We start from the raw sequence: 14,322 nt of genomic DNA on the forward strand, positions 1-14,322 counted from the left end.
TCGGGCAGGTGAGGAGGATGGGGGGCTGCGCGGAGGGTTGGGTGTATATTTATTGGCACAGAAGGAGGTCTGCGACGTATTGTTGAACGACAAACGTAGGCCAAAACCCAGTATATCCGGCACGTCGCCCTTTATACCGACGGATAAAATGTGTTCTACAAGCATTAAGGGGGGGGCGCCCCCTCAGCTGTGATTTCAACTGGCTTCTTCGTATTCCAGGGGAATATCACAGAATAAAGTTAAACCCTTTATGAAGAAGTCCTCTGTGGCTCTCCCCCCCCCCCCCCCCCCCCCCAGTTCCGAGACCTGCTGCTCATTCTTCGATTCGCACGGCTCTGTCTCCAGACTTCCGAAGAGTCATTCAAGCCATTTGTGGTTTCCGGGGCCGCTGCCTGAAGCGATGGGGATCCCTGGAGATTTGGGGGTTAAGTCAGGGGCCAGCTACCGATTTGACCTCTCTGAGCTTCGACTCCATCTTCCCCCCGAATGGGGCTAATTATGTCTGCAGTGGAGACTGAGCTCATGTATGGCAGCACTTGAGAAATGTTGATTCATTATTTATTTATTTGTTTTCAATGTTTATTTATTTATTTGAGAGACAGAGAGAGAGCAGGTTGGGGGCGGGCAGAGAGAGAGAGAGAGAGAGAGAGAATCCGAAGCAGGCTCCAGGCTCCAAGCTGTCAGCTCAGAGCCCGATGCAGGGCTCGAACCCGTGAACCACGGGATCATGACCTGCGCCGAAGTCGGATGCTTAACCGACTAAGCCCCCCGGGGGCCCCTGAATCATTGTTTTTGCTCTCTAGGTGACAAGGAGTTTTAGATGACTGGGAGACAACCAAATGGATACGTCTGGGACAGAGGGTCATATGGGTCAGGCACTCAGCACAGGAGCAGGTGACAAAGATTTGGGGATTCTTAGCACAGGGGGCTGTGGCATAATAAGAAATATATATTTGGTCTTCGTCCCGAGCTCCTGAGACAGAGCTCCTAAGTCTCTTGGCATTTCCCGGGTGAAAGGAGTATCTTTTGTTTTAATGAGGTGCCTCTTGGTGAGTGGGCCTCTAGATAGCTTCGGGTGGGGGCCGGTCGACAGAGACACCAAGCCTTGCCGGGAAGCCTGGAACTTCCAGCCCCACCCCCATCCCCGAAGAGGGCAGTGGCTCCTGCACTCAGGACCCTTTCACACCTTCCCCTACATCCCTCTTTGTCTGGCTGCTCATTTGTATCCTTTAGAACATCCTTTATAATAAACCAGGAAATGTCAATCAAGTGGGTTCCTGAGTTCTTTGAGATGTTCTAGCAAATTGTCAAACCTGAGGAGGGGGCCGTGGGGGTCCCAGATTTATAATCAGAAGTCCAGGAGGCTCGGGGCGCCTGAGTGGCTCAGTCAGTGAAGCGTCCGACTTCGGCTCAGGTCATGATCTCACGGTTCGTGAGTTCGAGCCCCGAGTCGGGCTCTGGGCTGACCGCTCAGACTGGAGCCTGCTTCAGATTCTGTGTATCCCTCCGTCTGCCCCTCCTCTGCTTGCACTCTTGTCGCTCGCATTGTCTCAGAAATAAATAAACATTACCAAAAAAAAAATAAAAATAAAAAAAAAAAAAGCAGTCCAGGAGGCTCAGGACTTTCGGTGGCATCTGAAGTAGGGGGCAGTTCTGTGAGACTGGACCCGTCAGCTGTGGGAGCCCTGCCAACCTGACGTAGTTCGCATCAGAATTGAGTCAACTTGTCCAGCACCCACCTGGTGTCAGGAGAATCAGAGCATTGGCTGTGGAGGTTGGAGAACACCACAGAGGGGGGTTAAAACCGGGGGGTGAGGGGGAAAGATGATATCCTCATGGTGAGGACCTCATATCCTGGCCTCCTTCCTGGTGAAGAATGACCACGTGACCAAATTCTGGCCACTGGCGTAGGAGCCGAAGTAACATGTGCAGCTTCCTCGCTTAATTAATTATGAGAGAGAGAGAGAGCAGGGGTAGAAGGGCAGAGGGAGAGAGAGAATCCCAAGAAGGTTCCATGCTGTCTGTGTGGAACCCCATGCTAGGCTCGATCCCATGACCCTGGGATCATGACCTGAGCTGAATTCAAGAGTCGGCCCCTCAACCAACTGAGCCACCCAGGTGCCCCCACCATTGTCTTTTTAAAAGGAAAATCCTGGGGCGCCTGGGTGGCGCAGTCGGTTAAGCGTCCGACTTCAGCCAGGTCACGATCTCGCGGTCCGTGAGTTCGAGCCCCGCGTCAGGCTCTGGGCTGATGGCTTGGAGCCTGGAGCCTGTTTCAGATTCTGTGTCTCCCTCTCTCTCTGCCCCTCCCCCGTTCATGCTCTGTCTCTCTCTGTCCCAAAAATAAATAAAAAACGTTGAAAAAAAAAATTTAAAAAAAAAAAATAAATAAAATAAAAGGAAAATCCTCGGGGCGCCTGGGTGGCTCAGTCGGTTGGGCGTCCGACTTCAGCTCAGGTCACGATCTCGCGGTCCGTGAGTTCGAGCCCCGCGTCGGGCTCTGGGCTGATGGCTCAGAGCCTGGAGCCTGCTTCCGATTCTGTGTCTCCCTCTCTCTCTGCCCCTCCCCCGTTCATGCTGTGTCTCTCTCTGTCTCAAAGATAAATAAAAACGTAAAAAAATAAAAATAAAAATTAAAAAAAAAAGGAAAATCCTCGCTCTCTACTTCCTCTTCTCATTCCCATGAGCTGGAGTGTGGATGGGGGGGGATGCGAGGAATGAGCATTCTCCCAGCATACAGATGAATGCAACAATCTTGGGGTAACAAGACAAACGGTGCCTGGGCTCCTTGTGGGTCAGAGCCAGGACCAGAGCCCTACCTCTGGACCATCCACCAGCTCAGACCCTTTTATGAGAGGGAAATAAACCTCCATGGTATTTAAGCTCCCATTATTTGGTCTCTGTTCAGACAGCTGCACCAATATTTTAACTTAATATTCCCACTCGTTCACTGATGCAACAGCCATTTCCTGGGTGGCACCACGTGAGACATCCAGAGTCACAGATACAAAGTCTCAAACGGCCTGGGTTAGAATTGCTTCTTCTCCGAATCACGTCACTTTCAGGACCCGAGTTTCTGTACCAGCAGCACGGGCCTCCTGTGACTGTAGGTCCCCGAGACGTTCCGGACTCAGGCCGGGGGCTCATCCCCAGGAACAGGAGCATTTATGCGGTGGGAGGGGGGGGTGTGCACAGGCCTTCTGGGCAGGGGCCGGAGCCTAATTCAACATTTCAGCAATTCTCCGTTCAGCCTTTTCAAAGCCCCCAACTTAGTTTTCAAGGAAGTGACTCTTTCAAGTGAGCATCACATTTCATTAGTTTGTGTAATATTTAATTGAATCACACGGTAATAGGATTATGTGATTACAGGATTACAGTGACAAGGATACCTGGCTGAAAGAGGCTCGAGATCCAGCTGAGTCTTGGTAAACAAACAACTCAACCCCGGGGTGGGGGCAACTGAAGTACCTGCTTTTTGAGACCACGGGGTCGGCAAACTGTGGTCCTGCGGGTCTGTGTCGGTTACGTCCTGAGTACAAATGGTCTCACGATGGATGCTTTTACATTTTAGACGGTTGAAAAAAAACAATCGAAGAATAGTTCATGACGTGAAAATGACGTGAAATTCAATCTTTAATATCCACAAATAAAGTGTCATTGGAGCACAGCCACGCCCGCTCGTTTCTTTTGCATAGTTTTATGGCTGCTTTTGTGCTACAGTAGCCAAGTTGAACCGCTGAACAGAGACTAAAATATTTACTGTTTGATCCTTTACAGAGAGACTTTGCTGATACCTGTTCCAGAGAGAAGCCTGGATCTTGGGAATCCATCATGCCACAGGCATCTGTCGCTGCGTTTTATAGAAGGACCAACAAGTCTGGGTAAGGGAAGGTCTCCTAGGAGCACTCCTGTCGTAAGAAGTGAAAATCCTTTCTTTCTTGCCATTACTACCTCCCCAACCCACCCCCTAGATATAACCAGAATCCAAAGTGTGACAGCTTCACGCCTTGACTCTGGCCAAGAGCCAGAGTGTTTTTAGGCAACAGGACATTTACACTCGTGACAAAATGAACAAGCTTGCATTTCGATAAGCACCATCATGGTAGCCAATATTTTCCTGGGCTACGGCTAGTAATCAAGGTGACACGGAGAGTTTCACATGGACTAATAAATGAGGAGCCTTAAAAATCAGACAGCAGACAGGTCCACTGCCTAGCTACTGTTGGCACCCATTGATTTTCTGCTGTCTCCTCCAGGGGACTTTCTTGGCTAGATGAAAGGTTGTCAGCACTGTCCGGACGTAACGGCAGGTTGTGGGGAATGTACACCTATGGGGAGTGTATGTGTGTGTGTGTGTGTGTGTGTGCACATCCGTGACACCATCGAGTCTTAGCTGGATTATTGCAGCAGGTTCTTGACTGGCTTCCCTGTTTTCTCTCCTCCTCCTCCCCCCCCCTCCTTCTTTTCCTTCTTCTTCTTCTTTAAAATGTTTTAATGTTTGTTTGTTTGTTTGTTTTTTTTTTTTGAGAGAGTGCGAGTGGGGGAGGGACAGAGAGAGAGGGAGACACAGAATCCGAAGCAGGCTCCAGGCTCTGAGCTGTCAGCACAGAGCCTGACGTGGGCTTGAACTCCCAATCCGTGAGATCATGACCTAAGCTGAAGTTATTTATTTTGAGAGAGAGAGCAAGCAGAGGAGGGACAGAGAGAGAGAGGGGAAGAGAGAATTCCAAGCAGGTTCTGCACTGTCAGCGCAGAGCCCAATGTGGGGCTCAAATTCACGAACCTCGAGATCATGACCTGAGCCCAAACCAAGACTCAGACGCTTAACCAACTGAGCCACCCAGGAGCCCCAGGGCCTTCCTGCTTCTGACCTTGCCCTCCTTCAGTCTATTCTCAACACAGCAGCCAGGATGCTTCCTTCAAAACCCAAGTCAGGGGGTGCCTGGCTGGCTCAGTGGGTGGAGTGTGCGACTCTTGGTCTCAGGGTTGTGGGTCGGAGCCCCCCATTGGGTGCAGAGATTACTTAAAAGGTAAGATAAAATCTTAAAAAAAAAAAAAAAGCACCTAAGTCGCACCATGTCACTCCTTGGACTGAAGCTCTCATGTCATTCTGAGCAAAAGCCAGAGTCCTCATAGCAGGCAACAAGGCCCTACATAATCCAGTCCCCTCCTGCGTCCCTGATCTCTCCTTCTAACAGCCCCACTGCTCACTGCCCTCCAGCCACATGGGCCTCCTTGCCCTCCTCAAACTGCCAAGAACACTCCTACCTCAGGGCCTTTGCACTTGCTCTTTCCCCCACCTGGAACATTCTTCCCAAGGTAGAAAGAAGGTAGGCATTCCTTCAAATGCCATCTTATAGGTGAGGCCTTCCCTAACCCCCCAACATAAAGTAAGCCCTGTACACCCCAGGACTCTTTATCCCCCTTACCCTGACTTTTTCCTATAACACCTCTCATAAACAGACATGCTCCACGCTTTCTTGTTTATTTACTGATTTTGTATTTCCCGCCTCTAGAATGTAAGTTCCATTAGGGCAAGGATTTTGCCTTTTGGTTCACTGCTCTGTCCTCTCTGCTCGTCACGGTGCCTGCCACTGAGGAGGGGCTTAATAAGGGCTTGTTGAATGAGGATTGACTCTCTCTTACTCCATGGCAACTTGCTGTCCCTAGGACCTTGGGCCTGAGGTCTTGCTGAGGGTGGAAGGCAGTGGCCTAGCACTGCCCAGTACGTGGTATATCACAGAGAACCTTTGTGTGGGGGAAAGTGGGGGACAGTGGGTGCGTGGTGCGGTGGGGTACAGAATGCTAAGCCTCTGGGGATGCATGGCACGGGTCATCTTATCTTGATGAGTGACCGTTGAGCCCACTGGGTAAGGGGACTGCTCAGCTGGGGTCCAAGTTCCTGGCCTCCCTGATCCCTGGAGTGGCCTTGCTAGGTATTCTGGGAACGGGGATCAAGGCAACCCCAGTGATTCTGCCCCCGCCACCCTTTGAGGACAGGTTGGAGGCAGATGCTGGCCGCAAGTCTACAATAACCATTATTTTGTAGTTTCTCCTTTTATGAATATCAGTCCCCCCACCTCCCAGACATGTCTAATAGCAACTGAGTCATGGGTCAATGATGGTGGCGGGTGTGTGGGTGGGGGGGTAACTGAGCCTATTGATCGAGGGCTGAGACATCCTCCCCACTAATGAACAAGTTAATAAACTCTTCAATGAGGACGTGGTGATTAATGAACCAATCGGCTTGCCCTGTAATTGGGAAGTGGAATCAGAGGGCGGGGCGAGACGGAGGGAGGTTTGTGTGGTGTGGGAGGCTGGCTCCCGGTCCGCCCTGAGGGACCTTCTCAGGTCCCTCTCTCTTTCACTCTAAACGTAAAGAGGGAAGTGACTTCTTTAGGGGTGGTACCCTGAATCCGGGCCTTCCCCGGTGCCTTCTGGCTCCTCTGTTTCTCCTCTGCTCCCACCTATTCTCAGACTCCATATTCCTGAAGGCATGAGAAGGTTCCAGGAAGGCCACCCGTTCCCTTTGGGCATTTCACAATCCCTATCATCTCTCTCTGCCTGGGATCAGTACACTAGAAACCCCCTGTCACCACCCCAGCTGGTGCCGCTGTGTCCCCAACCCCCATACTCTCAGATATCCTTGTCCCCTTTAGCCCGTAGGGTCTTGTCCAGGCTCTGCCCCCTGGGTTACAGCTGCCGTAACCAGCCCCCCTGGCTGTCCTTTCCATCCCAAGGGTGAGCACCTGCCTCTTTCTTTCCATGGCCATCTGGAAGAGTGTTCTTTTATTTTTGCTGTCCGCTCCCCCAACTGGACCCAGGCTTATCCCTCTGTTTTCCTCCCTGTCCCTGTGTCCTGGGAACTCTCCAGACTGGGGCTCTACGTGGATCGTGGAGTGCCTCCTCCCTTGGTTTGGGGCTCCCCAGTGATACTGCTGCTCCCCTCCGCTCGGACTGGGGATCCCCAAGGGTATGGCTATGACTCTCCTCTGAGACTGGGGTTCCTGGAGAACAGGGCCAAGACCTGCCCTTGGGGTGAATGATTTTTCTCCTCCCTCTGAGTATAGGGTCTATGCCCCCTTCCGCCTCCACACTCAGCGTGCTGCCCTGGCCTTTCTTAGGGTGTGCGGGGGCCCATGGGGCCTGACTAGTTGATAAGGAGCCATTTCCGGAGAGTGCAGGTGACTGAACCTGTAAAAAGATGATTGAGGGAGCCTTAGACTCTCCACCTTGAGAGAGCTCTAAAAATAACACCCACGGCCATCTGTCCTAGAGGGCGGAGGGGCTGGCCCACAACCAAGATGGCCCCTCCTGCCCTCAGGGGCCGATGGGACAGAGGGAAGCACTGGGGGCTCTGGCCAGATGGGGGAGGGGAGACCTGGAAAGGGCTTTATGGAGAGACTCCCCAACAACCCCCTTTTTCCAATGGCGGCAGGTAGGTCCGATGCGGCTGGCCTCTCCGAAAGGGGAGCAGGCCCCCAAATTAGCCTCCCCTCCCCTTCCCCCATGCCCACCTTCTGAGCCCTGTGGTTGATTATTCCAGGTAGTGAGCCTTTCCGCCCCTCGGCCGAGAGGGCCCTGCCCCAGCCCTTTCCTCTTGTTTGCATCCCGGGTTCCCTCCTCTCTCAGAGCTTCAGTTTCCTCATCTGTAAAAGGGGGATAAACTCAGCTCATTGTGTCGTCGCGCTGAAATCCTGTTCTGCCCAGTGCACAGTAGGTGCCTGATAAACAATGGGCCCTTCCTCTTTCTTTCAAAGGCCCTGGGTGAGGATCTTGGCCTCAGACCCGGGTGGAGACGGCAACGGGCTGGGGAGAGTGGCACGTGCATGGGCATCACTCAACCTGAGAAGACAGCAGAGCCTGGATGACAGCTGGATGGGGAAGGGGTGAACTGCTTTGGAGGGATCTCTGTGCCAGGCCTGCTCGGGCTGGGGGCGGGGGGTCTGTGTGTGTCAGGCTGGATGTGCAGGTGGCAGACTCAGCTGCTTCTGGAGGGGGACTGGCCTCTGCTTCCTCTCAGCTCTTCCCAACTGTTTCACAGAGAAGGGACATAGTGGGGTGTCCAGAGAGGCCTCTCCTCCAGGATCAAAAGGTCAAGAGTCATGGTCATGGCTCCTACCCCACCTCCAGTAGAAAGAGGCTTTCCCCACAGATCCTGCCACTCCTCAGCCCCTCTCCAAGGTATTGCTGAGCGAGGTTGCCTTTTCCACGGAATGGTCACAGGTCCCACTGGCTGGAGGTCAAGGGTCCGGTCTGTGTCCCTTATTCCCACCCACGGGCAGGCTAGGGAAGATATAATCTCATCCCTGCCCTTAGGGGCTGCCCCAGGAGTCTAGATACAAACGCTTCACCTCCTCAGGAGGCTCACCTGCTGTTGGGGGGCTGTGGGGTGAAGATGGGGCTCAGGCTCTGTCCAGAGTCTGAGTTTGAGCCTGGTGGCTGCCCCCTCATCTCCTACAAGGTGGAGACATCACGCACTGTCTGGGTGGAAGCTCAGCGGTCTGGCAGGGGTGGAGGCAAGGAGGAGGAAGGGCCCTCCCCACGCCTCGAGCTCCCCCCCCCTCCTCGGACTCCCCCTCCCTTCCCAGGCCGGGGATATAAGCCCCGCAGGGAAAGCGCTGAGCAGAGGAGGAGGCCACAGCCCGACCTGCAGCAGTCCAGCCCTTGGGACTCCTCTCGCCTTCCACCTGCTCATCTCCGCTTCCAGAACTGTCGCCGTGAGTGGCCCGGGACCAGGAATGGTCTGTTGCCGGGGAACCCGGGCTATTTTGTGGGGAAACTGAGGCTGGGATGGTGGAAACTGGGGCTGAGTGGCCAGCATAGCCCTTTATCTCTAGCACGGGCGGGGGTTGGGGAGGCCGGCAGGGCTTATGCCTCTCTGACAGGGAAACTGAGGCACAGATGGGGCAGTGCCTCAGAACACACGGCGAGCCAGCAGCTGAGCCTCGGTCCGTTGGCGGTCCTGCGCAGGCCGGGAAACGTGGGCCCCGACGGCAGGCCGCCTCCCGCCGTCGGGTGTCGAGGCGGGGGATGGCCCACGACCCACTGCCCCCTCTCCAGATGGTGACCGTGCGCCGGCCGTGGCCCGCCGTGGCCACAGTGCTGCTGGCCCTGCTCGCCTGCCTGGGGGCGCTGGTCCACGCCTACCCCGCCAAACCCGAGGCTCCCGGCGAAGACGCGTCGCCGGAGGAGCTGAGCCGCTACTACGCGTCGCTGCGCCACTACCTCAACCTGGTCACTCGGCAGCGGTGAGCGCGTGCGCCGGCCTCGGAGCCGGGTCCCTGGGGCTCCCGCCCCCGCCTCCGCCTCCCCCTCCGCCCGGGGGCGTGCCCGCGCCTGACCCCGCCCCCTCCGACCCCCGCCCCCAGGTACGGGAAACGAGACAGCCCGGAAGCGGTCCTCTCGAAACTGCTCTTCCCCGACGGCGAGGACCGCCAGGTCAAGTCACGGTAAAAGCCCTCCTCCTCCCCCCCCCCCCCCCGCCCCGGCCACCCGTCTTGTCCCCTAGTGCTCGGTCTGGGATGGGCGGCCCCACGGAGCCCCCACCCTGGCCCCACCACCTGGCGTTCTCACGCCTGGATCCGAGGCCGGCTCTGGGCGATTCCTTTCCCTTCCGTCCTACAGGCCAGAAGGCGCGTACATGTGGTGACGACCCCAAGGCCTCCTGGGAGACACGCCGACTGCACCGACCTCGTTTGCATGTGTGCTCCTGACCCCGGAACCTGGGTTCCTCTCGCTGCCTACTGTGCCTGGGAGGGGGTGGGGGTGCTGGATGGGGTCTTCATCCCATTTCTCCGTGCCCCCGGCCCCTGGGCTGGAGAGCTGTGTGTGGTCTTTCCCCGGTCCCCAAATAAAGAGCAAATTTCACTGAAACGGAATGTGTGCGTATTTCCTTTCCCTTCTCCTTCGTGGAGGTGGCATCCGGGGTGGGGGGGAGGGGAGGGTGGAAGGATCGGAGAAGACTGGGCGCCCCAGACAAAAGACTTCCCAGGACAGGGCTGGGAGCTCCCCTGGGCTCTGAGCTAAGAGAAGACACTGTGGCCCAAGCAAGGGGCCTCGGTGGCACTCTCCTGTTGGGTTGGAAGTGGGGCAGGATGAAAGTTCCTGACAAGGGGCAGGGAGGAGCCGGAAGGAGAGCTGGGACAGGATGGGGGGCTGGGGTGGAAGGGAGCCGGCGAGGCAGCCTAGGAGAGTGGCTGGGAGCAGAGATGGGATCCAAGATGGGACTGTGGAGGAAGTCATGGGGCAGGGGGCGGGGTTGAGGTGGGTGTATGTGTGCTAGGGGGAGGGGTCATTTCTCACATCTCCCATTCCCTGGGCACGAGGGGCAGTGGGAGTGTGGAGGGTGCCCTTCCCTTAGCAGTGCCCTCCCCCACGTTGCTGAATTCCCACTCCATGGCTAAGTCACTAACTGTGCTTTCCTAGTGACAAGGCTATGGGGACACCCTCCAGTGCTGCCCCCCACCCCGCCCTTCTCTAGACTGGACACTGAAGGCTGAAGGCGCTTGGGACCTCTGAACTGGAGTCTGACCCAAGTCCCTGACCGCTCTGTACGGATGACAGAAGAATCCCAGAGCTTGCCTGCAGGCTGATCTTCCCTGATACCCTTCCTTCCCAGCCCCTTTCGTCCAGGAAGCCTTCCTGATTGTCCCTGACCTGCACACTTCCCTCTGAGGCAGCCCAGCTCTCATGGCCGCTGCTCTGTTCTGTCCATGTTGCTGTGCTCGGTCTCCCTGCTAAGTCCTCGGAACCCCTGAAGGACAGGCCTATGTCTGCCCGCTCAAACACAGCCTCTTCCATCTGTGGGTTCTCACCTGGGCCTCTGGGGCAGCGGGACACGGACAAGCCCAAGGCAGGGAGCTGGGGGTGGGGGTGTGGCGGAGAATTGGATTGAAGCCCAAACCCCAGACCCAGAGAGGGTCAGAAGGTCGGGAAGGCTGCGTGCGTCACTTCGGAGGTAGGGGTCTCCAAGGACTATTTGCACTTAGGTGGCTATGGGAGGAGAGAAGATCCTAGGGGGCCGGGGCTCTGACTGTCTCCTCTTCTGTGCTGCTGCCTCGAGTGGAGCCGGAAGGGTGAAGCGAAGGCAGGCCCGGGGCCTGGCGCACATCGCAAGCGATGCGGACTCAGACGCTCCAAGCCTTTGTCCAGGCCACTCTCCTGCCTGCAGGGAAAGGTCTGGAAATCAGCTTCAGGGTAGTATTCACCTCCTCCCAGAAGCCTCTCCTGATTTCTCGGGGGTAGAGTTAGCGTCTCTGGTTCCGTCTCCCTACTGCCCTGTCACTAGGCGCTAGCCGCTTCCCGTGTCATTTTGTCCCCCTCTTCTCTCTCCCATCCCACTCCCTCCGCACCAGGAGAGGAGGGGTGGGAACACAGAATGGCTGCCATGAGCTTTGGTTCATTCTGTGTTGTCAGAGGAGTGGGACGGCGCGTGCCTGCGTCGGTGTCCATGGTCGCCTGGCTGGCGGCCTGCCTGGGAGAGCTTCGGTCAGTTTGAGGCTGAGGGAAGAGACCCCTGCTGTGAATTATGGGCGACCACAGACCGTTTCAGTTTGACATGTCTGGTTGACCGCCAGTGACGGGGGTGCACCTGTTCCCTTGGAGTATTGAGCCGGTGGATTAACCAGACCCCACCCATGTGGCAGCCGGAGGGGCCTTAGATGTGATATGAATGGTGACAATAATAGCTACCTTCTGAAAGAAGCACTTACGGCTCTAGCACAGAGCTATTTGTCTTACGCACACCGTATTGCTAGAATATTGATATGGCTTTTTAAATAGAGGGAGAATCAGCAGTGGCTTGAATAAGACAGAGATTTCTTTCCTCTTTTTTTAAAAAAATTTTTACTGTTTTATTAATTTTTGAAAGAGAGAGAGAGAGAGAGAGAGAGAAAATATAAGCAGGGGCGGGGGGTGGGCAGAGAGAGAGGGAGACACAGAATCCGAAGCAGGCTCCAGGCTCTGAGCTGTTAGCCCAGAGCCCAACGCGGGGCTCGAACTCACGATCCGTGAGATCATGACCTGAGCTGAAGTTGGCCGCTTAACTAACTGAGTCCCCCCCCCCCCGGGCACCCCAGAAGTTTCTTTCTCTTTTATATAAAATTTAAGTGGCATCTGGGGAGTCAGCAGCTCCCTTCCCCGAGGACGTCCCAAAGCCCAGGGTCCTATTTTGTGGCATCCCAATGCCCTCCTCTACATGACTGAAGATGGCCCCTCACCCCCTCTGTGTTCCAGTCAGTGGGAAGGGAGGGAAAGGGAAAGTGCAGGCGTGCTGTCACTATGCTGTGTCACAGTGACCCTCAGACTTAGCAGTCTCAAACACCCTTTCCTTTCACTCATGCTTTTGTGGGCCGGGCTTGGAAAGGGCTCAGCTCGGCACCTGCCACTTGGAATGTTTCACGCAGTGACAGAGGCTGGCTGGGGCTGCGGTCGGTTGAGGGCACCCCTGTGGCTGATGCCCAAGAAGGCTTCCTCGCGTGGCCACTGCTGGCTGCTGGCTGGGGGCTCGGCTGGGTCTGCTGACCCTGCACCTGCACGATATTGACGGGGTAGTGGGACCTACCCGGTAGCTGGCTCCCCCAGGGTGAGTGCTCCAGGAGGATCCAGGAGGATCCAGTGACTGGGGATTCCTGGGGCTGCTGTGACAAAAGACCCCAAACCGGGTGGTTTCCCAGCAGTTCTGGAGCTGGGAAGTCTGGAACCAAGGCTTTGGCAGGGCTGTGAGGGAAGGGTCTGTTCCAGGCCTCTCTCCGTGGCTTGTAGACAGTTTCTCTATTTCTTCACCTCGTCTTCCCTCTCTGCACGTCTGTTTCTGTGTCCAAATCGCCCTTTTATTTAAACACAGCAGCTGGGGCGCCTCGGTGGCTTAGTCGGTGGGGCGTCTGACTTTGGCTCAGGTCACGATCTCACGGTTCGTGGGTTCGAGCCCCGCGTCGGGCTCTGTGCTGACAGCTCAGAGCCTGGAGCCTGCTTCGGATTCTCTGTCTCCCTCTCTTCCGGCCCCTCCCTCGCTCACACTCTGTTTCTCTGTCTCTCAAAAATAAATAAATGTTAAAAAAAATTTAGAAAAAAACAACAACACAGCAGTCATAACAGAATAGGGGTCCACCCTGCTCCGGTCTGACCTCACCTTAATTAGTTACATCTGCAATGACTCTATTTCCAAATAAGGTTGCATCCCGAGGGTACCGGGAGTTAGGATTTTGACACACGAATTTGGGGGTGGGGACACCATTCAACCCATAAACGACCGTCTTTTATGACCTGGCCTCACAAGCCACCTATCACCTTTCCAACTCTATTGGTCAAAGCGGTCACAGGCCCGCCCGCATTCGAGAAGAGGGGACACGGACCCCATTGTAGAACTACACACGGGATAGGAGGTATTTCTGTGGTCATCTTTGCTACAATCTGCCTTGGGACCCCACTCCCACTCCTAGAAACAGAGCAGCACGAGACACGTAAACGCGCGTCTCCTTGGTTAACACTTAGTCACGTGGCCCCACTTCACCGGGAGAGGTCTTTAGCTGGGTGGCCCTGTGCCCAGCTCAAGCTCTTTTATTATTATCTTTATTAAAAAAAAAATTGTTTAGCGTTTATTTTAGGGGCAGGGTGCAGAGAATCCGTAGCGGGCTCTACCCCGTCAGGGCAAGGCCCGATGTGGGGCTTGAACTCACCAACTCGTGAGATCATGACCTGAGCGGAAGTCAGGTGCTCAACCCACTGAGCCACCCAGGCGCCCCTCAGGCTCTTTTATGGAAGGCAGCTGTCCTGATCGCTATACCACCAATGACCCCAAGCTCTTCTGTGATGGAAAGAGGAGAGAGTGAGTATTGGGGCAACTCGTGTTATCTGTTACAAACACGATCTCCTTTGAACACCGTCTGGAAATCATCTGGGTCCATCTCTTCATCAAGCAGGTGGGAATCCTGAGAGTCTGAATCTGAGCTGTCACACGGGGCTCTCCCCCACGAGTCCTTCACCGGCAGGGAGCCCACGGCTGGTGCAGGGGCCTCAGAGACGAAAGATCTGGATTCGCGTCCCGTCTGCCATTAGCAGCCGTGTGACCTCGGCCTCGTCATCTCATTTCCCTGCACACATTTCTTTGCCGGTCATTCGGGGAGACTTACACCTTGCACGATAATAGTGACAGTTCACTACTTTAAGGGGACTCAGAGAGGTTATGTACTCTGCCAAAGGTCACACAGCTGGTGGGTGGTGGAGCTCGTGAGGACAGCCCAGGTCAGCTGGGCACAGCCTGGCACAGGCTTATTAACACCCTCTGTTATCCTTCACTCTTCTCCTCCACTTCCAACCCTT

General features: G+C 55.4%; 2 protein-coding genes across 2 annotated transcripts in view; both read left to right on the forward strand.

Annotated features, from left to right (window-relative positions):
• The window catches only part of TMEM101 (transmembrane protein 101), a 41,009-nt gene extending 33,108 nt beyond the window's left edge, over positions 1 to 7,901 (forward strand). The window contains exons 4-5 of the mRNA XM_019434877.2: positions 3,778 to 3,881; positions 7,761 to 7,901. Of these exons, the coding sequence (XP_019290422.1) occupies positions 3,778 to 3,881; positions 7,761 to 7,893 (237 nt within the window). The 3' untranslated portion in view covers positions 7,894 to 7,901. The remainder of the gene's footprint in view (positions 1 to 3,777; positions 3,882 to 7,760) is intronic.
• A 90-nt stretch (positions 7,902 to 7,991) lies between these two features.
• PYY (peptide YY) lies at positions 7,992 to 9,876 on the forward strand. Its single transcript, XM_053892590.1, has 5 exons — positions 7,992 to 8,184; positions 8,592 to 8,720; positions 9,064 to 9,251; positions 9,372 to 9,452; positions 9,628 to 9,876. Exons 3-5 carry the CDS (start codon positions 9,064 to 9,066, stop codon positions 9,650 to 9,652), a joined length of 294 nt encoding a protein of 97 aa, XP_053748565.1. The 5' UTR covers positions 7,992 to 8,184; positions 8,592 to 8,720; the 3' UTR covers positions 9,653 to 9,876.
• Positions 9,877 to 14,322: the final 4,446 nt, after the last annotated feature.

This window comes from Panthera pardus, unplaced genomic scaffold (assembly GCF_024362965.1).
Source record: "Panthera pardus isolate Hobbes unplaced genomic scaffold, ASM2436296v1 HiC_scaffold_3, whole genome shotgun sequence".
In the NCBI taxonomy this organism is placed as follows: domain Eukaryota; kingdom Metazoa; phylum Chordata; class Mammalia; order Carnivora; family Felidae; genus Panthera; species Panthera pardus.

Excerpts from the sequence above, each read along its gene's own strand:
- PYY (XM_053892590.1), top strand. The coding sequence starts at position 9,064 with ATGGTGACCGTGCGCCGGCCGTGGCCCGCCGTGGCCACAGTGCTGCTG. Across the intron at positions 9,252-9,371 it reads AACCTGGTCACTCGGCAGCG|GTACGGGAAACGAGACAGCC; the intron begins GTGAGCGCGTGC and ends CCCCGCCCCCAG. Across the intron at positions 9,453-9,627 it reads GACCGCCAGGTCAAGTCACG|GCCAGAAGGCGCGTACATGT; the intron begins GTAAAAGCCCTC and ends TCCGTCCTACAG.